Raw genomic sequence first — 24,873 nt, 5'->3', positions numbered from 1 at the left:
CCCTTTCCCCAGTCCCCCCCTCCCCCACACCCTTTCCCCAATCTGGAGATTTCCCTTCACCTGTCATGTAGATATAAGAGGATGTCTTTCTCCCTTAGTTGTCAGGGAACAAGTTTAATGTACTGCGCTGTGTAATATGTTGGCACTATATCAATACTGTTTATTAATAACAAGTGTGCCCACTGGAAGATTTCTACTCATTTCCTGTCCTGGTGGAAACATTTTGATTTGCTGTCCCATTTCCAGTTACCCCAGAGCCCAGCACAGTACCAGTCAATATCACAGGGTGACCAATATAAATACCCCACCTATGGGTAACCCCTTCTGCACCAATGGACCCTAACCTGCACACACTACTGTAACCCCCTTCTCTCCAATTGCCCCATTAACCCCTTCTTGTAGGATTTCAATAAACTCCCTATAGACCATTAACCCCTTCCATGCCACTTGTCATGTTCCTGCACTACACAGGTACCACAGAAGACAAGGGGCTCGTTATGTGTTGGGGTCCTTCATTCCCTGCATGCAATGATCTGGCCCCGGGAACCCCCTGACAGAAGTCACCCCACAACCCTTCCTGTGCAGGACAGCCCAGCACACTCACCCGGAAACCACCTTCCCGCTGAGGACCTGGGCCGGCATTCTGGCTGCACTGTGCAAGGCTATTCGGCTCCACTGGGTTCCGATGGTGCAGCGCTGTTTGGGCTCTCCAGGGCACTGCTGTCTACCCTCGTGGTGGCGAAAAGTCCGGTCCGCGCATGCGTATCCCGGATAGCGGCGGGGTCACTTGTTGTGTGGGCGTGGCTAAGAGCTAATCTAGTTGTGGATATATCAGAGGCAGGGATAGAGTGATGTAGGGAAGTGGGCGGGACTATGTTGCTGGTCACATGGCAGGGAAGTACAGTTGCTTTGTGTATATGGTTACTGTACAGTGTCCCTGATTTAATAAAGCTCTCCAAGGCTGAATTTGATATACTTTCATCAGTAAAGCTGGGTGATCCATCAAACCTGGAATGGATTTGGTCCAGGATTGAAAACGTTTGCTAACAAATAGCTAATGACTATTAGGAAATACATTCCAGGTTTGCTGGATCACCCAGCTTTACTGATGAAAGTGTATCAGCTCCAGCCTTGGAGAGCTTTATTAAAACAAGGCCAGTGTGTGATACCCCCGGGAGGGCAGGAGGCGGCTGTACGGGAATTGCCCCCATAGCTGCACCCTGCCTTAGGTTAATATGGAACCTATGGACTGCCATTGCTGTAAGAGCTATTAAAGTAAACTTTGCATTACAAAAGCCTTTCCAGTGTTTACATTTGCACCAATTATTATTTTTAATAATAATAATATTAATAATAATAACAGGATTTATATGGCGCCAACATATTACACAGTGCTGTACATTAAACTTGTTGCCTGACAACTAAGGGAGAAAGATATCCCCTTTTATCTACATGACAGGTGAAGGGAAATCTCCAGAATGGGACAGATGGCTGTACAGACCATATGTTGGTGCTATATAAATACTATATAATAGTAATAATAATATTCCTGTGTAATAATGCCCTCTCTCCAAAAACAGAGGACAAGGGTTACACAGGATTCACAGAAGTATCGTTCTAGCCAATGGGGACCATCAGGAGGAGGTCAGTGCTGGAACACAGAGAGTAGACAATTTATTTATTTTTATAAACATGAAAGGGAGCAATTAAAAAAACTGGAGATCCCCTTTAATAAACAGTAGTAGAAATTGTTTCCTGCTTTGTGAATGAATATGATTGTTACCAGCATGCGTTACTACAACAGTAAGGTATGAGGACAGGTGTTGTCAGGTCCCTATAGGAACACACACCGCCTCCCTCTCTGCTAATAGTAACCTGTGTGCTGCCCAAGCAATCCATCCCTCAGCTCCAAGCCTGCCATCCCTAAGTGTATCAGACCAGAGAAATATCAGCTGCCAACATGTCCGATGTGTCCAATCTGTACAGCTATGACGACACGGTGGATAGACTGTTCGACAGCGGTCCATCTACCAGCAGAGCTCGGCCAAAGTTTGGAGACTCTCGCAAGAAATTCCACCAGGTATTGCATGTATGGATGACAAATGATAACTTTTTTATATATATGGTAGCTTCATAATTCAGAACTTCATACCAGGTCTGTAGAAAACTTTCTGCTGTGGTTTTGGTTTTAGGATGAATTCACATTTGAATAATTTCTCTTGTCTTTAATTTCTGTAGACGTATGAGAAAGATGAAGTCTACACCAAGAATATGGAGGGCTCCCTGAAAATCCCAAGGTATTTCTTCTCTCTGTCTCTGATAATTGTATTAAAGAAGAACTATACTCAAAAGTCCAAAAATAAAAACACACTTACCTTTATTCCCGCAGTGCAGTCCGATCACTCTGTGGGTGTCTGGCACCGGGTCCCATGGTGTCTCCGCACCCGTCCCGGAGCCGGCATCTTCATCTACTCTTCCGGGTTCTTCATCCTACGTTACTCGACCCAGGCGTGAGATCGGGTGACGTTAGATGAAAAAAAAATTGCCGATCTCACTGCGCATACAGATTTTTCTCTTTGAGCAAAAATTGCTCGGACATGCGCAGGAGGAGCGCCCAAGAGCCCCCCGGGATGCCTGACCTAGGCTTTGCGCTTCCATTTTTTTTCTAGGGATGGTGCTTCACCCTTTTTTTATTTATTGTTTTTTAAAAAAGGGTGTTGCACCTAAAAAAAAAAAAAAAACATAATTTTTACCCTACATCTCTACCCTTTTATGTAAAGTGAAAAATCTAAGTTTAGGTACGCTTTAATTGAGAATGTTTTATTGTTAGTTTTATTCTTTATTATTGTTATTATTCTCATGCATCCATATCACACCCAGCATTATTATTTTTGCTTATTTTCCACTTGTTCCAAGGACCATTTTTGGGGAAGTTAATTAACCCAACGTGTTTTTGGAGGTGTAGAATGGCTAGAGAAAAACCTACGCAGACATGGGGAGAACATGCAAACACCTTGCAGATAGTGTTCTGGTTGGGATCCAGCACTGCATGTTTTTTTATCTTTTTGGAATGAAAACAAACTTAATGAAATTGATATTGTTGTCATAATGGCATGAGAAAATTGTGGAGGGGAACATTGCTGGCCTGCTATAGAAATACTACATTTCCACTACTTTGTCTGCCCTCTAGATTGGTCAGATACTGACTTCCAGATCTCTACACTTGTTCTGGCTCATTAATTTAGAAAGTACTGAAGCTGTTCCATCAGTCAAGTAATAAGTGTATTCTAAAGGAGAGGTCAGCAATGACAGCTTGTATATAAACTTTCCTTCTATTTTCCAGTATTTATATACCGCTGACATATTACACAGCGCTGTACAAAGTCCATAGTTGTGTCACTGTCTCTCAAAGGAGCTCACAATCTAATGTCCCTACCATAGTCATATGTCATTAATACAGCCTAAGGTCAATTTTGGGGGTAAACCAATTAACCTAACTGCATGTTTTTGGAATGTGGGAAGAAATCGGAGTACCCGGAGGAAACCCACACAAACACTGGGAGAACCTGCACACTCCATGCAGATATGTCCTGGCCGAGATTCAAACCTGGGACCTAGGCCAGAGTGCTAATCGCTAAGCCACCGTTTTGCCCATGGTGATTTCCCTTTACTTCTTGTCTGATTAAATTTCAGCAGGACAGAAGTCAGCGGAAATCTCCCTATTGAAGACAAAGGTAGCAATAAAAATCCTGATGGGTGCTCACCTTGTCCTATTCTATTTATAGGAAAAAAAACGTTTTGGGTTCACATACACTATAATACAAGCCAATCAGTATCTAAAATATATATTGCAGGTCACACGCATGGGTAATTGAGGACCAAGTTCAGAAATGTATTTTTCAGTTATCCATAGGTAGGAAAGGGATAGTCAGGATTTATCAGGATTATTTCTCATCTGACTTTAACTGTGAATCACAGGGCCCCATATTAAAACTCTGATGGGGCCACCAGCTTGTTGATTCATTAGTTTCTCTGTGCATCTCACATTTTGCATTGGAGGGCCAGAGCCTTTTCTGCAAACCCATTCTTAACCCCCATAAATGTTGGTGGCCAGTGACATATATAGCACTCCTGTTAACAGGCAAAACATTATGGGTCTGATTGCAACTGAGGATAGTCCTTCATGATGGAGCTCTCTTTTTTTCTGCACAGGTCCCATTTAATGGAATGAGTTGGACTTGAAAGCCTATTCCTGGGCTAAAACCATCTCCCCCCATCTTACCTTGTGAAGGAAGATATACTCATCTAAATTTTTTATAGGTCAACTTCAGGTCCAAGGGACCACTGAGCACTGTCCCATCTGTCCCTGTAGCTGGTGTCACTGCTGCAGACTCTTCCATTCTGAAAAGACCCCACTAAAAGCCAACAGGCTATAGTATTGGACATTACTGTTATTACCAAATTAAACCCCAAGTAAGCTTTTAGTTTATATCAGTGTAATACATCCCAGATGCATCAAATCAAAATATGTTCAACACTTACAGTTCATTTTCTATCTTAAGCAACTAAAGCCTGAGTAGAAAAGCCTGTTCCCTGCCAGCAGACTGGGACCTTTGCTGTGAAAGCTGTGAGTGAAAAAGTAGATGTTCATCACACCCCCTAATAAAGCTGCATACACACGTGCAATTATTGTCAATGGAAAGAATCTTTCACGATCCTTTTCAACAACTAAGAACAGCATGATGCATGAACGAGTGCTGTACATACAGCAACGTTCTGCTCTATGGAGAGGGTAGGGGGAGAACGACAGAGCGGCACCCCGCTGCGCGCTCTCCTCCTTCCTTTGCATTAGGATCGTTCGTCGTCCATCGTCCGTGGATCCCCCAGGACGGTCGTTCGGACGATAGACGACGGGCGCTGTACACATGCCAGATTCTCATCTGATATCGGCCCTGAGCCGATAATCAGGTGAGAACCATTGGACGCATGTACGTAGCTTAAGTCAGACTCATAGCTCTGATTGGATAGATCTGGCTCTAACCAGGGGCCACTTCAGACATCTGCAGAGTGTCGACTGCTTTCCTACATAGATCTCTGCATCATGCTGCCAGTAAACAGGTATTACTTTTCAGGTTATAGCTGCTTTAGGAAGACAGCAAACTGTAAGACATTGAACATGTTTTGTTTGATGCACATGGGTTGTATTTGGCTGATCTAAACTGAAAGCTGATTGGGCTTTAACAATAACAGGGAAGTCTTTTAACAATCCAATAAATTCTACTGCCCGTAGTTCTGTCCTTGGAAGGCACAAAGGTTTTGGTTGTGACTTGTGTCTTTGTTTGCTGTTTTAGTAAAAAACAAGGTCAAGCAGCACAAATATTTTAGGTCTAAATTGCAACACCAACCAGTAAGCTCAACACTGAACTCTGACGTGTATGAAATTAGAAAGCAGAGATTATTCTTTTTAAAAGTGATTTATGATTATAAATGTTTTCTTGCACTTAAAAATGAAATGACAATATGTACAAAGAACATAGTGTAGCTGGCTTAGTGCTGTACATAGCTTCCTGACAACATTACAGAACAATGCTTTAGTACTCCTTTTAAAGCAGGAGTAAACCCGCAATACTCAGATATCCCTGCTCCATCATAGGGCACTGCCACAGGTAAAAAAAACTTATTGCAGAAGGGACACCTGTCCCTTTCTGTAAAAATCACATACCTGAATCACTAATTTTCAAGATGGAACTTAAAGCAGACCTAAACTCAACATTTTCACTTTACATAAAAGGGTAGACAATCCTTATATGTGGAGGAAAAATGTTATTTATTTTTTTTTAAGTGTAACAGAGCCACAGCCATCAAGACAAAATGGAGCACAAAGTCCTATATCATGCATCCTGGGAGGTTCTTGGCTGTTCCTTCTGCACATGCCCGAGCCCTTTATTTAATGGAAGAAAAAAATTGCCGATCTCACACATGTGCAGTGGGATCGGCAATCTTTTCCCCCAACTATGTCACCAGATCTCACGCCTGTGCAGTGCGAGATCGGTGACGTAGGAAGAAGAACGCGGAAGAAGAGAGAAGATGTCGGTGCCCAGTGCTTCCTCTGCGCATGGCCCAAGACAGATACTGGCACAATGCAGAACCCAAACGAAGAAACCTCGCAACTAATCTGCCGGAATAAGGTAGATTAAGTGTAGGTAGGTAAGTGACTTTTTTCTTTCGAGTTTAGTTCCACTTTAAGTTTCATTTTAGGAGCTTTCAGCCCCAATGCAAGCAATGGTATGGATCATGAAAATACCGAAATGTCTTAATGGGTTGACATCAGTCTGAGAGTATGGGTGTTTCCTAGGCAGACTGTATGTGCATGCTGACTATCCTGGTTAAAGTCCAAATGTGACTCTGGGTCATCCTGAGTGAGAGAATTAAAATCTAATTAGGAAAGGGTCAGCCAGGGACAGTCAAGCTGAGGAAGAAAGAGTAAGGTGATGCTTGACTTCTTCTAGATAGGAAATGCGGCAAGCTGTGCCTGACTTGTAGCTTTTAAAGGACATTGCAAGAACAAAAATCAGAGAAATGAAATCAGAATAGGATAGGAACTTGTACAACTGTGCAAGACTAAAGGTGCACCCAGATTGTAAAGGTGTATTAGGACTTTCACAGCTTGCAGCCAGTATAACAAAAATTACCATTAATACATTTGTACATATTTACACCATAGTATAGGTTTATTGCATCTTTGACTACTGGTATCATCTTCCCTACCACTAGTGACTGGCATACATTTTTTTCCAACATGAATTTTTCTAGCAGCATGTGTCATACCGGTATTGTAAACTGAAAGATGTTGTAATGCAATCCAGCCTGGCACTGACCTCAACTGACATCTAGAAGATGGAAATGTGCCATTCAACAGCAGTATGACAGTGATTAACATAACCCCAATCAGACGTCAGATGGTATAATTTCCAAACTACAATCATGTGACTGGGTCCATCCCATCACTTTCAATGGGCTTTAGATATTGTATTTTGTTCTACAGAACAGGAAAAGGGTAATAAGGGGAGTGAATCTGATCCTCAGATTTATCATACACATTCACTGGTGGTGCCATAATATAGTACAGTTACAACCTATTTTGGAAGTGGAAGTTTTCTCAGTGGAAAGAATGCAGCACCTTTCAGTGGTTGTTAAAATACTACTTTTATAGACAACTACAAAAAGCTGCAGCTGGCTCTGCCAAATGATGGACCCAGAAGCGTCATCAAATGAGAGGTCATTCAGCCAGAGTTCAAGGAAATCAAAGAAAAATGTGACCATCACATTGACCACATTGTCCAAAATCCCTCCAACACCACTCCAAGTAATTAGATTAAGGTATTTTCATTGAAGAGTACTGTAACTGCTACAACATACATATTATTTTTAGGCAATTGTAATCCTCTTGGAGCAATCTTGTGGGAACAGTGGCAGGAAGGCAGTTTTCTTTTCTAGGATGTCTGTGCCCCTTTGCACAAAGCATGGCTGGAAGAGTGTGATGTGCAGAAACATGAGTGGCCTGCACCGCAACCATACTGAACACATAAATGACAATGCTGATTGTGTGCTGGGTATTTTTCTCTAACATTAATATCTGATGCTTTCTTGGCTGAATGGGCACAAGTTCCTACAGACATATTTGTTGGAAGGCTTCCTAGAAGAGTTGAGGTTTGTAATGACATGAAACGAGGGCCAGGTTCATATTACTGGCCATGATTTTGGGGTTGGCTGCCCAACAAGTTCTCATAGGTGTGATAGTCTGGTTCCAAGACCTTTAGACTCATAAGAACAACACGCTAATGGCAGGAAGTCTAATGGCTAAATTATTGAGCTCTCAAGCTGTCAAAGTGTTGAGGAGATTAACCCTGTGGTATTCCATTATTAACAACCTGAGGGGGTTCAGACCAGCTTTACTGCTTTTTTTAAAAGGCAGTACCTGGAACATTGATGATGTGCAGCCAAATATAACAGATGAACACTGTACAGCTTACTAAAATAAAATCACAAAGTTGACATTGCTAATAAGTAATATTTGTATTTGCATGTAAATCTTTTCCTGTAAGTTCTGTTTAAATACTTAAATAGTCTGAATCATCTCTGACCATTGATAATAAAAGAAGGATATTGTGCAGCCTAATGACCCTGAAAGGGAAGAGATCACCCGTCTAACCGGCTCAGTGACTTATTACTGGCAACTGTTATTGTTTTGCTTAGACGTTGCTGTGCTATCAGACACAGGGGCTTTTCTAAAGACTTTATAGGTCTCCGAAGTAATGGACAAAGGTTTTCAGATCAAGGTACAAATGTAACTGGATGGTGAAAAAAAAACAAAAAAACAAAAAAAAAAACAAGTGGTCAACAAATCCATTCTGGTGTTTCAGTTTTGGACAGTAGACGGCCAGAAGTTTTTTTTAGTTCTGCTACACCTTTGGCACATCTTGATCCCTACCCAGTGAACACCTTTACTCTCTACGACACCTTCTCTGCAAGAGGTTCATTGGGTAGGGCAACCTTTCTCAACTAGAGTCCAATGAAATCCTAGAGTTACTCCAAGTTACTAGGGATGTGGATGATTGGCCTTCCATTTGCTTGTGTCTGCATAGTTTTGGGCCAACACATTCAGACCACAACTGTCAGGGAATCTTTCTTCCAACTGACTACTAATGTAGGGTTCACTTTTCCAACTGGCACCCAATACATTGGTTTTAGCAGACGTTCCTGAGACCCCAGAATTTGTTTAGGGGTTCCTCTGGGGCTGGGTTAGGATGAAGCTGAATTCCAGGGAGATATAAAGGACTCATAATAATAAACACTGTATTTATTAATACAATATTAAATGTGGTAAATGTAATCAGTATAAATTCCCTGAATATAGCTCAGCAGGAGTGCGAGAAGGAGAACCAGGAGCCAGTAATGTGTGCTGCAATGCATTGAGCATGCTGATAGGATGAGACAGTAGAATAACAAAAAATTGAGCTTGACAGCATGTCCCCCTTTCATGGTCCAATCATAAGGTGGGGGCGCATAAAGAACCTGCAGAAGAGAAAGATCAGAAACCCTTCCCTGGGCTGTGGGGCAGAGCTGTGAAAATCTCAGAGCTAGATGGCCACAAATCATTTAAAAAATAAAACTGTTCTTAGATTTGTAGTGTCTGTTTAGTTGTTTGGAATTTAGCTTAAAATTAAATGCAATCCAGAGTTTTTATTGCTTTAGGACGTCCAATATAATCTAATCCTTTCCTTCAAATTCTGATAGTACCCAGCTTGCCTTTTCATTTATAAGTTTATAACGGAGAATTATTATGATTAAATATTGTAACTATTTTTATTATCCATTTGTCATCATAGTAACCAGGGCAGAAAGTGGCAGGAAGTCCACAATTTTGCAAATATGTTTAGAACAACAAACTAAGGGGAATCTTCCCAATGGAACAAAGGCAGCAAAAAAGTTTTTAACTTTAGATACATTTCATTAACAGGTGATAATATCATTTGATGTTGTCCAATAAAGGATCAGGTACTGCAAGGTTAATTGAACTTTAGGATCTACTTTCTAGCAATTACTTTGTGTACATTTTGTAACTCATTATTTCTTTTGTTTTGCAGACACTACTATGACCTGCCTGATAGCCCGGGAGAAGCCAGAGTAAGTTGAGATTTTCAGTTCCTACACATATATTAGATTAAGTAAGACACTGCTTTATTGAATAATACTGCAGATCTTTTACTAATTCTAAACACCATACACTGTATGTACTACCGGTATATTTGTGTCTCTGGAGATTATCATTTGTGATTGGGGTGGGTAAAAATCTTATATCCACATATGTGTCTAAAAATGTGACTAATAATGATTTCCTGTTCTACATCACCAAATGACGGACTGCTAAGGACACCTATTGTTTTCCCAATAAAAAGCCTTCAATGGGATGTATCCTTCTTGTTCCCCCAACCCATCTCCATTGAACAGGGCAGGAAGCTTGTAAATGATTATGTGCTCCAATGATTATGAAAGATCCCTTCAACGTTAATTGAGCACCTGTATGAAGCTTTACAGAGACAACATTTCAAAAAGATACATTTTCATTTATGGTAGTTTCTGCACAGTTAAATTGGATTTATATTTAAAGCAAAAGTAAACTAAAAAAGCCAAAAAAAAAAGTTATTTATTGCAGAAGTGGCAGGCTATATTTTTTCTGCTAGAAATTAAACTTACCTACCTGCTCGCAATCTCTTGCTGAATGTAAACCACATGAACAGCACAGTGGCTTAGAGGTAAGTGCTCTTGCCTTTGCAGCGCTAGGTCCCAGGTTTGAATTTCAGTCAGAACAATATCTGCATGGAGTTTGCAGGTTCTTCCTGTGTTTGTATGGGTTTCCCCCAGGTACTCCGGTTTCTTCCCACATTCCAAAAACATGCAATCAGGTTAATTAGCTTCCCGCCAAAATTGACCTTAGACTGTATTAAAAGACGTATGACTGATAGGGACATTAGATTGTGAGCCTCTTTGAGAGACACTTAAGTGACATGACTATGGACTTTGTACAGCGCTGCGTAATATGATGGCGCTATATAAATACTGTAATAATAATAATAATGAAGTGTATTATCCTGAGATGCTGGTTTCTGTGAATGAATAAAGTTCTGCACAAATGCTGGGTGAAGATTTTAGTAATGGATTAAGGAGAGAAGAAAATAGTTCTGCTTTAAAACTCTAAAACTCCAAAACAGGTTATTAAACTTGTTAGATTTTTTTTTTTTGTGTCCCTGCTGGAAAGATTCCCCCTCCCTCTATTTGTCCAAGTAACTATTGCCAACTAGACTGAAAGTGGGGATATTGTGAACTTAAATCTTGCATAGTAAGTACTTCTTCCAATGGGGACAATTGTATTGACAACTGTCTAAGAGAGGTTTTCCTCGCTTTGGAGGGCCTTCTTCATACTTCTTGATACATCTATGGAACAAGAAATGAAGGTGAAAGCTCCCCAATGGGACACAGAGAGCAAAAAGTGCATAATTTAAATTCCCAACTTCACTTTTCAACATTAAAAGAAAAAAAGTTTATACAATTCCTATGAATGCTTGAAAATTTGGCAATATTGCACCACGAGAGGGAGCTCTTGTAATAAATATAAATGACAGATAAAATAATAAATATTAAAAAAACATAGAACTCTTATAGTTGGAAGCGGCAGTTTAGCCACTGTGTCCAGTAGTTAAATCTGCTGGATTATTACAGAAGAAAAAAAAACTTTTCTTCCCACCATAATTCTTCCTTTATGTGATCCATTGCTGAAAGAGAAAAATCAGCAAAGAGATGTTTTTCGGTTGTCTGTTCCAGCCAAGCGTTGGCTGGCCTGTGTACAGATAACTGGGTGGTATGTCGCTATGTTGATTTATAGATTTTTCTGTGAATTTCCATGGAGGGCCTGTTCTAGGAATTATTAGGTGTTCCTCAGTCTGGTGTTTTCCTAATTGTACACTTTATTAAGGTGCATAAATATGCTTCATTCCATACTAAAGTGCTTTCTGTACTTTTTAGCTTTGTTTAGATGTACGTTTTATATGTTCTGGAACTCTGTTAGTGCTATCCAATGGCTTGATGAATGAAGCAGGGCCGCGAGGACTGAAGATATCTATAGATCAAAAATTATTTCTTTGCAGGTGGATGGTTGGATGTTTTTTTTTTCAGATTATTCAGACAGTAATCCCAATTCACAAAATTTACATGGGATAATGATTATCTTTTTTTGAAAAGCATAAGTGAAAGTTTTTCTTCAGATGAGTCTAATAAGATTTAAAAATTATAGTCACATGGCTGCGTAATATGTTGTCGCTATATAAATCCTGTTTATTATTAATAATAATAAAAATAATATTAATAATAATAATAAATACAAATTCTTATCCTTTGTGTTAAACTAGTAATTGTTTCCAGCGACAGTATTATTATTAATAATAATAAAAATAATATTAATAATAATAATAAATACAAATTCTTATCCTTTGTGTTAAACTAGTAATTGTTTCCAGCGACAGTACACCGAATGAGCATTGTGCAGATAGCGCTGTTCTGTTCTATGGAGAGGGGAGGGGGAGGATAAGTGGGAGGCACTTCGCTGTGTCCTGCTAATATGCTAATAAGAAATCCATAGCAGTCATTTAAAGTCTATAAAAGATTATTCAGTAGCCATTGAGTGTTTATAGTTCAATATTTTTATGTTTTTTGAGACTTTACTGTAGTCTCAGTGACGTAAATATTATAGGTTTGAATTGGCACAGCAAGTAAGATTGCAAGCTCCCATGTGCATGCATGCACTAAAGCATTCCCTTTTGGTTGAATCATCACTGTTACAGCCAATTAGTAATCATTCATTAAAACTTGACATATATCTCTTGGCTCCTCCAATGACCTACTAATGACTTCCTCACTCATAACCTCATCACACGCACAGCTCCAAGACTTTTCTAGAGCTACCCCAAATCTCTGGAATGGTCTTCCTTGCCCTATTCGGCTTGCTCCTACTTTCTGATTATTTAAAAGACCCCTCAAACCCCATTTTTTTAAACTTGCCTACCCATCTTCTGTCTCCTAAACCCTCACTACTTCCCACCATTCCATACCCTTGATTGTCAGCTCTTTGGGCCAGGGTCCTCTCCTCCTTCTGTGTCACAGTCTGTATCTGTGTGTCATTTGCAACTCCTATTTAATGTACAGTGCTGCGTAATATGTTGGCGCTATATAAATGCTGTTTATTAATAACAATAATATTAATAAAAAGCAACCGATGGAAGTTGAAAAGACAAACAAATAAAAAAAAACTCTTCCTATTTTACTCCCTATTAATCCTTAGTTAACCCAAATCCTTCCTAGTTTTCTCCTTTTTCCGCTTCTGCTCCTAGCCAATATTTTTCTGCTGATGGTTTTATTATTTTTTTATATAAAATTTGTTTTTTTCATTTGTTGTTTTTTTGTAACTTTTTTATTTAGTGGCAAGAGAATCGCCTTTTTTCTTTTGCAAAAAAATGTAAAATGTTTTGTATCAGAAATACAATTTTATTGTTGCTTTAAACAGAACAAGGTATAGAATAAAACATATATAGATATATATTTTCTAAAACTAGACCAGCATGGATCCCTCTCCTTCCTCTTCAGACCTCTTATCAGAGTGTTGCAAGGAAGTCTTAAAATCATTTTCCAACACTGTTGTCACATGTTTTGAAACAGGAGGTGGGAATAGATTTCAGCACAACTGTGTTGGCACAGCTCTGGTAATAGGCCAGAACTTTACAGGTACACTAAAGGTTATTTCAGTACTTGTTCCCGATAAACAGGGTAAATCCATAAGACCCAGGATGTTGTTTAAATTCTGACAGTCCTGTTGAATCCAGGACAGTAATGGTACCACTACTTTTTATTATTATTATTATTATTATTATTATTATTATTATTAATAATAATAATAATAATAATAATAATAATAAACAGGATTTATATAGCGCCAACATATTACCCAGCGCTTTACATTACATAGGGGTTGCAAATGACAGACTAATACAGACAGTAACACAGGAGGAGAGGAGCTTGCCCTGAAGAGCTTACAATCCAGTAGTACTTGTCCACACTACAGGGCTTTGGAGGGGCTGGAATAGGAAAAGATATTCCTGCCCATAAAAAAGGGGGTGTATGCTTTTAAAAACTACTACTTCTTTATTAATCAGTAAATTTGACTTTTTCTAGATTACTGCTGGAAAATTATTTCAGAAAGCTTCTGTGTATTAAATAAACATGTTAGCTAAATAATTATAACCATTGTTTTTTCTCTTTCAGACGTCTTATAACACTGGGTATAAAGACCAGCTGGTGAACTACAGGAATGCAGCTGAAGCTGCACAAAGTGAACATGCTGCACTGCTGGTGAAAAATACGAGCCTGCTGGCCGAGGTGAGGTCTATATGGGAATCAATGAATGAATAAAAGCAATACATCTATAATCCGTCACATTTAATTTTAGGTAGATGGTGTATAAATCATGTGTTAGCCTTTTACTTTCTTTCAGTCTGGTACTTACAGGTAAGATATGATCATGCCTTTCAGTTGTGTTGTCACCCTCTGCTTCGAATGGAGAATATCTTTCAATGCACCAACTCAATGCTTGGAGCAAAGAAATACCTGAGACTCCCTGGTATAGAGGAACATCTGACTCACTTAAATTGCTGGGCGAAACAGTGAAATCACACAAGTGCCGTGTTACCTATAACTACAATTCATTTACACAAAATTGTCCCACTCAGCTGCTGAATAGAATGGAGGGGCAACATGAAGAAGGTAAGTATATGCTGATGGAAAGGAACAGATTCACAATGACGTGCACATAGGCTTAAGATGATCATTGCCCAATCATGCTGGCGTTGGTCCGACAAGTAAATGGTCTTTGATACATGATCTCTGCAGATACGTCCAGAATGAATTTTTTAGCCTCAAGATGCATGCACCTTGTAAAGAAGTCCTTGGTTTGGACCAGTGGGGCATGCTTATGTTTTCCCCGACTGGCCTTCCAACTGCTTTCCTATATCTGTGGGTAATTTAAACCGTAGGTGGCAGAAAAACAAAGGGGGGAATTTATTATTGGACACTCCCAGAAGTAACAGATTCTGAAGATTCTGCATTTGGCAATTCTTCTTCATTACAATAGAATTTAGCATTAGGAGAAGTATTTACTATCCTTTAGCAGTAGTTACTTTACTTAGTTTACATTTTTGTTTTAGCAACTTCCCTTAAATACGCAAAAAAGAGTGATGATGTCTACTTCTGAGTGCAGATCAGGGAGATGGCGTCTGGTTACATGCAGAATTTTATATCCAGTTGGTATAAAGCTGCTTAAAATAGGTGTAATTTCTAGGAACAAAATGTACATGACCTCCTAATAGTCCCAAAACAGAGCCTCTTCAGCTGTGTCAAGTGATAGCAATGTGTCATCTTTACTTCCAGACTAAAATCTGTAACTCATCATGTAATGGTCTCTGTAAGCCTCCACCCCCCACCCAAATCAACAATGCAACATCTAACATTACTCTAAGATTGTTCCTAATATCCTTTCTCTCTCTTTTTACTCAACAAGGGCTTATTTTTTTTTTTATTAAGTCAATTTTGCAGGTAATATGATTTTTTTTTTGCTTATGAAACTTTGAATTATTACAGGATGGTGCAAGATGGAAACCACAATTTATTATTGTGTTGAACCAAAGGCCATTAGAAAATGGAAGAAGGTGCATCATCTGAAAAACAAGGACACATTTCACAATGGATATTAATGTAGTTACAAGCCTTATATGCCAGATACAACCCGCACATAAATGTGTGCTTTCCATCATGCTTTATTGTCATCACTCACTATGGTGGTCACCTCTTTTCCCCTTGCTGTTGTGTTATATATTGGTGCTATATAGCCAAAATGATATGAAGATCTCTCCACACCATTAGGCTGCTGTGGCCTCTGCAAACTGGACCCATTATAAACCAACAACATGTCATTTCTAACATAGTGACACATGATTGTAAGTGGGGACCAAACCCATAAATGACAGATGCTTTTTGCACTTTACAGTCGTGCACAACTTTCACTGATAGTAGTTAAAACATTGAAGAGGATTCATGCATTTTCAGCATTGGGCATTGTACACTTGAACATTAATCTCCTGCTTGTTTGTGATATTTTCTTGCCAAAATTTAGTTTTTTTTTTAGTTGTGGAACATTGGGAAATAATTAAACTTTCCCCACAATTGCTATCCTAGTATTTCAGCACGCAAGAAATATATTTTTATCTCTCTGCTGTAAATAGTCCACTTGGTTGGTATAAGACTGGTTCAGGATATAAAATAGATATGACCATGTTTGAGTGACCTGTGATGTTTAAAGTACGCCAATATAAATTATGATGTCTGTGTACCATTTTGCCCTTTTCAGGTTTCTGATCTGAAGAATAAATTGGCAACTAAGGATGTCTTCAATCAAGACCTAAAAGAGCAAATAGAAGGCCTCAAAGAGAAGAATGCTCTTCAGGCTTCTAAAATTAAATCCCTGAAGGACCACATAAAGGAATTGAGTCACGTGACCAGTGGGAAGGCTGAAGCGAATGCTGAGATATATTCTTTAAGGAGAGAAAATAAGGAGCTAAATGAAAGGATAACTGAATTGGAAAACAGAGTAAGGTGGGTAAGATAAGTGCACCAAAAATTAGATTTTTCTAAGTGGATGCATGTGGGCTGATGATGTACTTCCCATATGATGTAGTTCCCATATGTCTTTAAGTGTGTTTCCTTTACCTTCTGTCCCAGTGTGCTACAAGAAGACGAGAAACTCAACTATATAGAGCAATCCTCTCTTTAACAGTTGTTATTTTTGTAATCTTCATTGGAAGGTACCATTCCATATTGTTTTGTTAACAACACACAGCTCTACATTTGTCTAACAGTTCTAAGGAATTCCTTTCTACTGTTCAGATAAGGAACTGCTAACAACCAATGTAAGGTGCATTCTACCCACTGGTCATTAGTGTAAAGGGACCCTTCTCCTACTGACCATTAACATTTGGGGTCCTTCCCCCCTGACCACCAATCTAACGAGGCACTTCTCTGATCTGGATGAATATTATCATTAAAATTTAGGTTAACTGATAAAATTGAAGGCTCAATAACAAACTGGAGAAATTTGTGTAAATTGGGGCCCCATGGGATCAAGCAACTACTGCCGGTATTGTATAGTTGCTCATCGGAACCTCAAATGTGGTTGACTGCCCTAGCTGTTTCCCTAGTAAGCTCTTGGACTTGTCCCTGTTCTCATCTATTCTTCTTTTTTCTTTTTTTCTTTTCCCTTTTTTTTATTTGATTTTGCAAAGGCGTTTATTTAGGAAATGCTCATTTGTTTTACTTGATGCTAGATAAGTACTGATTGTTTATTGATTTAATCAATACGAAGGGTTAGAAATACACAGGAGTATTTGTAATCTTGTTTTTGTTCCTGTGGTTTTGTATGTATTTCAGGATGTTTGTTTTCATGTTTTGACATCATTCTGTATTTTTGTGCCTACCTTTCTCCTGTTTAATATATATGTTAAAAACTTAAACAAAAATGATAATATTAAAATAATTTGATTGTAAAGGGTAGCCCTGGGAGTCAAAATCACAAATCATACCACATTCCTGTTTACTAATTTAGTTTGCTGTTCACACTAACGTACCATAGGCTGTGTATATAGCAATTATAGGCAAGGCTTTCTTATACTAAAATGTATTTTAGGAGTTTCTCCATATGAAACAGGTGAAGTGTCCTCAAGAAAAGTTGTTGGCTTTGCCATATGTGCACTTTTCTTGGGAGATGTAGTTATGGGGTGTACCTGCATTAATAGGAACGTACACACGTCAGATGATTCTCGTCCAATAATCGGCTCAAGGCTAGTGTTGGACGGGAAACCGGCGTGTGTACAATGCTTGTCTGACGTTGTTCATGGATCCGTTCTGGCGACAAACGATCATAATGCAAGTGAAGGGGAGAGAGCGCAGCGGGGTGACGCTCCGTTGTTCTCTCCCCTCTCCATAGAGCAGAACGTCACTGTATGTACAGCGCTCATTCATGCATCTTTCAGTCTTTCGTTGTTGGAAAGGATTGTGAAAGATCCTTTCCAATGAAAATTTTTCAGCGTGTGTACGTAGCCTTGGCTCCCAGCAGCTGCACCTGTCTCAAAGAGTGATATCACCAATTTTTTACTAAAGGAACAAGATAAAAAGAAATAGATAATTGCTGGGACATTCCCATAAGGAGGTGAATGAGGTTGGGGAGTAAATTTGGTAATGCCTAGACATACACATAATTGTTCTTTAAATGCTGCAAGGATGTTTTTGTGATTCTCAATGTGCCCACCATCTGCAGGTTACATTTGATTGAAAGAGAAAAGGCGGACCAAAGGAGCATTAGCTGTGAGAACAAACTCCAGGACAGTATTGACAGGTTGTCCTCATGTCTGAGCATGAATGTTGAGGACCAAGAGGACCCCCTCAAGGTTTTGGTGACAAAGGTAATTCCGATAACCTGAGTAACTCCTTGCTGGAATAACTGTAGGGGATGATGTATAAAAACTGTGTGATACTCTTTTGATTAAAAAAAATGGTTTCACTCTCATTGGGGAAATTCTCACCCTTCTTTGTCCTGGAGAGCAGGACATTGTTGTGGCTAAGACAGAAAGTTAGATGAATTTTAAACAGTTTGAGTTGTTTTGTTGTGACAATTGTCTAAGGTGGGAATTTTTCCTACTTTGTGTTTTTTTACATTCGTACATAAAAACTAATTTGGGGCAACAGACCTTTTTTTGTCCATATTTCACACAGCCTCTTATGTGTTCTATTTTCCAGGTAGAAAAAATGGTGAGAGAACATATTTTGCAAAAATCCAAAGTGTCAAGTCTCGAAGACGCCTTGGCCAGCCAACAAACGGAGCTTAAAGCCAGTCGGGATACCATAGTGAAGTTGGTTTCAGAGACCGAAAAACACAAAAGAGCCATCACCAACTTTCCAGCAGAGCTCAAATCGCTAAAACAGGTGAGAGAGTTCCTGTGTTTGTCTTTTGTCCCTGAAGCACAACAGTCACAACATGAAATCAAGATGTGTTCCTTGTCTTTGTATCCACATTGAGTGACACGATGGGTCTGCATAACCCAAGGTTATACCTTACAGTACAAGCATTGGATGTCTGGAGATAAATGATCAATTTGAGTGTTTCTTCTACAAATCCCAGGGTCACATCTCATGTCATTTTACCACTTTGCAGATATTTAACTGCGCTTGTGACCCACATTGTCATAAGTTGGGTCACACTTCAATCTAATGTGATGTGCTGTTTTCCTGTAAAATACAGAGGATGTTTTGTTACTGTGAAGCCAAAGTTTCTTACTCTTGTTTTATTAATATGTGATTTTGTTTGGATAGGATAGGTACATTCTGTACACTATTTTATTTATTAAAGCTAAAAGGTAAAAAACTTTCTTTTCACATGAATTCCAGACATTTTTTAGTCATGGGTGAGTGGGGGAAAGGTTAGAACCTCTTTCCTGCTTTTTTCCCGTTCTTCTTGTCCCAATGGCCACAGAAAGTGATGGCATTCTTTACTTTGGAGTCACATACAATAATTCAAAGCTATCAGAAATTCAAAACCTCCAAGACATTGCCGTCTGTGCACTTGTGTAATTACTTTTTCAGTGTGGTCACGGAGACAGTAGGTTACTGGAAATTTCCCCTATGTTGCAACAGTTAAAATGTATAAGGTTCTAACTCTTCTCCACTCTACACAAAAGACATTACTTGTGGACCTACCAGGTAAAATGTATATATCCTCTAGATTTTAGGTTAAGCATCTTTTGCAAAGATAGGTAGATAAAAATGTATAAGTATAAAAATAATTAGTTCTCTGTCCTTAACCAGGACAGATAAAGTCTTATCTGTGTAGGCAAAAGCTCTTCAAAGCTTTATGGAAAGGCTAAACCCTCAATGCACTTTGCTCCAATCAACAATGTACTTTATCCTGAGCATCATTAGTAACTAAAACACTGTGCAAGGGGAATGGTATAATGTTGGAGCCATAAATCATCTCGCTATTTGAAATTAGTGGCCTGACTCTCTAATGTGCTTCTGATAAAAGCCAGCTTTACTAGCATTAAAAACACACATTGTAAAAATAAAACCAACACCATATTTGAACTTGTTTTGCAGCACCAGCCATTGTGTAGCACAGGGGTAAGCAAACTCTGGCCTTTTGGCCAGATACGGCCTAGCCAGTAGTCTGTTCCGGCCTAACGTGCTGCCTTGTCGATCTGGCCTAGTCCCGGCCGACAGGGGTCGGCAAGCCACATGCGGGCTTTTGAACCTTCTTGTTATGCCTCCTTTCTCTAATTACAGCGGTGAGTGGTAACACTTCCGCCGCCAGGGTAAGGGGACATTCCCTCTCCTCCATATGCATTGCGGAGAGAGGGATTTCCTTTCAGGGGTGTTTCTGGTGGGGGCGAGCCATCAGCATGGGACTCAAGAGTGAGTCCGGCCTAGTGTGCCTTCTTGACCTCCTTAAATGGCCTAGTAGCCAAAAAAATTTGCTGACCCCTGGTGTAGCACAACAAAGCATAAAGCATAGCCTAAGAATGTAATATTTAAATATGGCTGCTTAAAGAAAACGAGAATGAACACAAAATGAATATCTTTTAAAATGTTATGGATCAAGCGGATCTCTTTTATTTGTTTATCTATAGGAAAAGTCTATATATTTCCTTTACCAGTTTTATGTCTTGGATACAGGAGCGGGATGAAGCTATTCTAGCTAAGAAAAGTTCTGAAAGAGAAAAGGAAATTCTTCAAGAAAGACTGAAGGACAACCATAAAGAATGGGGGAGCCTGCGTCAGGAGCTGATGGAGAAGGAGCAGAAGATTAAAGAGCTGGACAGGACTTTGCATAACTCTGGCTATGAGGCTAAAGCTGCTCACAGCCTTCGTCAGAGTTTTGTAGGTCAGCTGGCCACCATTCTTGGCAATGGATTTACAAATGTGCCAAAAACTGAGGAAGCTGTGAAGGAGCGAATCCAGGAGATCTGCCATAGTGAGCACACATGGAAGTCTGTAAGTAATGTGCTGTACTCAATGAATAATTTATAGCTATGGGGATCTGGGAAATTGAAAAGTTAAAGCTGAACTCTAGGCAGATAAAAAAACATCAGTTCATGCAGATGTTAATATTATTCAACATCATCATCATCATTAGGTACAGCATACTAAAACCCTGACCTTACCAGACCAGTTTTTACAGTTCTGTGATCCGTTTTTAACATCCGTGATCCATTTTTAACATCAGTCCCGATCCATCATAGGGCAGCGCCATCTTCTTCCTTCTTCTCTTTCTAGTTGCAATATTGATATTAAAACTTGCTGCTGGAAGGTGCAGGGGAAGCGGGAAATGTTGGGTTTTCTGTAAACCTGCAGCTCAGCATTTTCTGACAGTTCCAGTGCAGAAGGAACACCACCTGCAATATTGCCCTTCCTGAAAATGTTTAACATTTTTAAATCGTATTTTAGTTTATCAAATAGGGTATTGTTTTAGTGTAGTTTAGTAATGTTGCAGATGGATTTTTAAAGAGAAAATAGGTTATAAAAAAATATGTATATTTATGGTGATGCTAACCCAAAAATATGTACTAATGTATCCTGGGGGGGGGGGGGGGGGCATTTTCTAGTGACTTGATCAGTGGTGGTCAGATTTTTTCCCAGGTAGTCTCCTGTTTTCCTCTTCTGTTACTCCATCATTATCCATTCCAAGATTGAGGTGTCCCTAGAACAGGTTCCTTTGATTAACAGCATTGTAGGCCATAAAGAGATCCAGGTTTGTATTCTCTAGCAGCGGTGCTTGCATCACTGGACTTGCTAAACAAAGTAACAAATCCTTTGGCAGGTAGGAAAGTTTATATCCAGTTTATTTATTTTGGTTTTACATTAAGTTGTTTGCCTTACATTCAGCATAAAATATCAGGCTTGGTTTCCCAGTATAAAATTGTTTTAAATAGTCTCTCTTGTGAAGGTATTGGGTTGATGGAAGATGTTTTACGTTTACTTAATTGTTGGCAAATATATGTGTAAATATATGGACCATGTGTTCACGTAGAAATGTGAGGAGCATCAGCAGAAGATCAACAAGCTCTCCAAACAACTTGAGCAACAACGGGATTTATACCACGAGGTCATGGCAAAGTCCTACAAAGCCGAAGAACTGCTCCACGAACAGCAGGATTCCATGAAGCATTTACAAGGCAAGCTGGCATCAGAAGAGATGATTAAAGATGGTTTTAACACAGAGAGGAAAAGGGTATGCACGTAGATAATGTGTGTTTTATGTGTTTTTTACAACACTAGGTTGCTCCGCGAATCCTAACAGTATTTGGCTTGTAGTGAAGAAGGGCTATTAATATTATTAATATTATTATTAAACAGGATTTATATAGCTCCAACATATTACACAGTACATTAAATATGAGTTGCAAATGACAGACGAATACAGACAGTTATACAGGAGGAGAGGACCCTGCCCGAAGAGCTTACAATCTAGTAGGTGGGGGAAGTATCACACAATAGGATGGGAGATATGTAGTGGTGGGAAGTAGTGACGGTTTCAAAAGACAGAAGAAGATGGGTAGGCAAGTTTGAAAAAAAATGGGTTTTGAGGGCTTTTTTAAATGAGCAGAATGTAGGAGCAAGCCGAATAGGAAGAGGAAGACCATTCCAGAGAGATGGGGCAACTCTAGAGAAGTCTTGTATCCGTGCGTGTGAGGAGGTTATGAGTGAGGAAGTCACTAGCAGGTCATTGGAGGAGCGGAGAGAGCGTCAGGGGGAGTACTTTTTTACCAGGTCAGAAATGTAAGTGGGACAATAACTGTGGAGGGATTTGAAGGCAAAGCACAGGAGCTTGAATTTGATTCTACGGTGAAATGGAAGCCAGTGTAGAGATCTGCAAAGAGATGCAGCGGAAGAGGAGCTGTGGGAAGGATGGATGAGTCTGGCTGCAACATTCATGATAGATTGTAGAGGAGAGAGTCGGGTTGGTGGAATACCAGTGAGGAGGAGGTTACAGTAGTCCAGACGAGAAATGATAAGAGCATGTACAAGGAGTTTGGTGGTCTCAGGGGACAGGTAGGGGCGGATTTTTAGATGTTGCGTAGGTGAAAGTGACAGGACCTGGAAATGTTCTGAATATGGGGGGTAAATGAGAAGGTCGGGTCAAAGGTGACACCAAGACAATGTGCCTGAGGGAAGGGCCGAATAACAGTGTTGTTAACAGTTAGATATATGTCAGGGGGGATTTGAAATTTGAGGGCGGGATGATCATGAGTTCCGTTTTATCCAGGTTGAGTTTCAGGAATCGGTCAGACATCCATGATGAGATGGCTAATAGGCAGCATGAGACCTTATCCAGGACTGAGGGAGACAGGTCAGGGGTGGACAGATAGATTTGAGTGTCTTCAGCATACAGATGGTACTGTAAGCCAAAGGAGGAAGGGTTAGAAGTTTTTGTTCCAGTTCCTGATGACCAGTTTTATGTGCAAAAAATTAGAAGGGGCACTACTGGTTTAAATCTCTCTAATACGATCCCAGAGTGCCATTAAAACTCAACTGGGGTTCTAATTTGTCCTCATTCTATCAAGTTGGAAATCTCTGGAAATGTATTTTATATTTATTTAATATTAAGAAAACTTTGATGGGGTAAGTGAAAACCTCTAGTTCGTCAACATAATCAAAAACCAAAGCTGGGAATGTTAGCATGGCTGGAAAATCTCTCCAAATTGTATAGGAAGCCAAGGGGTGACTGCTTTTACCAGGCACTATTTATAAACTATCATTTTTTCGTACTCTGACCTTTAGGTTGGACATACTTAAATATGTAAAAAATGATACAAGGCAAGCCATAATTCTTAAATAAAACACTTTTTTTTCTTATTTTTAAATTACCGAGGAGTAGTTATTAAAATGCAAAGCCTTTTTTTTAAACATCCTTAAAAGTTTTAATCAATTTTTACAATCAAAGTATCCTCCATCCATGTCTTCCAAATATAGTTATCACCTTTTCACTCCTACAGTGGTTTACAAGTTATTTTATCTGTGATTTGGTGTATCATTTTTCAGCATTTACTGCGTGGCTGACACCAAAATTATAATAACTTCTCAACACACAGGAAATTTTAAGATGACATAATACTCAAGAAAATAGGTTTTTAAAAGAACCTTACATGAAAAAGGTTAAATAATAAATGTATGAAGCTTTACTTTAAATGTGTTTGAATTTTATGTTGAAAAACAGAAATATGCAATTGTTTTTAGAAAAATGTATGCTTTCATACATATAATCCACTAAGATCGTAAAACTGGGGATATACAAAGTATTGCATTGACAAAATTTTGTTTCTTTTCACAATTTGCTAAATTCTAAATACCTTTTTGGCCACCATTAGTTTGTTAAATATAACATTAAAGTGTTTTTGTAAATACATTTTAGTGTTCTGGTATAAATCTAATGTTGTCCTGTGAATTCATCTTATTAGCCATGCCTGTTTTACCTATGTGACCTTCAGAACATGCACCCCCATATGTAGGGAGATAAGGAGAAGGGAATCTGTAAACTTACTTCTTCTGTCTTGAAGAGCTTTATTCAGTTAGGCCCAATGTATAATGTTCCTATGGCCACTAATGAGTTTTAGCTCTGCCTTGGAAGTCTAATTGTAGTTGGTGATATTATAAGCAGAGAAGGACTCGGAGAAATACCAGAACAAAATTTAGGAAGTATGTTCCCAATGACCTTGCAAAGGTGCTCCCTGAATTCAATGCACAGTGAATTACACAGAGTTAATTTATATTGAGTGAATATCACCTAAGTGTAGCTGAGATGGTAAATTAAAATCTTGATTGATATTGATTAGTATATAGTTGATGTTCTGTGAGGGAATTACCTTTCCAAGGGGCAGTCCGTTGAAACCAATGCTATCAGACAGTTGTAAGTGTATTGGATTCTTTATTCCATCACACTGATGTGGTTCCTCTCACAGCCCCTCTATTAACACTGTGTCCTATAGTGACTTGAATGTTGTCAGGAATAAAGCATGGCATCCAGCGGATGGACATAATTGGCCTGATTTATTAAAGCTCTCCAAAGCTGGAGATACATTTTCTCTACCGGGAACGCCCCGGTGACTCATTGGATGCAGAAGCCGGCCAGAAGAAGAGAGAAGAAGACGGAGATTGCGGCGATGGACGACG

The 24,873-nt window shown here is 39.3% G+C and overlaps 2 protein-coding genes across 2 annotated transcripts in view; one reads left to right on the top strand and one right to left on the bottom strand.

Annotated features, from left to right (window-relative positions):
* Positions 1–765, bottom strand: part of MTHFD1 (methylenetetrahydrofolate dehydrogenase, cyclohydrolase and formyltetrahydrofolate synthetase 1) — a 50,626-nt gene extending 49,861 nt beyond the window's left edge. Inside the window, exon 1 of the mRNA XM_072429024.1 lies at positions 605–765. Within this exon, the coding sequence (XP_072285125.1) occupies positions 605–642 (38 nt within the window). The 5' untranslated portion in view covers positions 643–765. The remainder of the gene's footprint in view (positions 1–604) is intronic.
* A 1,142-nt stretch (positions 766–1,907) lies between these two features.
* LOC140342267 (coiled-coil domain-containing protein 170-like) overlaps positions 1,908–24,873 on the top strand; it is a 32,827-nt gene continuing 9,861 nt past the window's right edge. Inside the window, exons 1-9 of the mRNA XM_072428392.1 lie at positions 1,908–2,080; positions 2,239–2,297; positions 9,648–9,687; positions 13,873–13,986; positions 16,010–16,254; positions 17,972–18,116; positions 18,451–18,636; positions 20,380–20,697; positions 21,734–21,934. Coding sequence (XP_072284493.1) covers positions 1,961–2,080; positions 2,239–2,297; positions 9,648–9,687; positions 13,873–13,986; positions 16,010–16,254; positions 17,972–18,116; positions 18,451–18,636; positions 20,380–20,697; positions 21,734–21,934 — 1,428 coding nt within the window. The 5' untranslated portion in view covers positions 1,908–1,960. The remainder of the gene's footprint in view (positions 2,081–2,238; positions 2,298–9,647; positions 9,688–13,872; positions 13,987–16,009; positions 16,255–17,971; positions 18,117–18,450; positions 18,637–20,379; positions 20,698–21,733; positions 21,935–24,873) is intronic.

This window comes from Pyxicephalus adspersus, chromosome 12 (genome assembly GCF_032062135.1).
Source record: "Pyxicephalus adspersus chromosome 12, UCB_Pads_2.0, whole genome shotgun sequence".
NCBI classification, from domain to species: Eukaryota; Metazoa; Chordata; class Amphibia; order Anura; family Pyxicephalidae; genus Pyxicephalus; species Pyxicephalus adspersus.
The sequence above is the reverse complement of the archived record's forward strand: the minus strand, read 5'-3'. Positions and strand labels throughout refer to the sequence as shown.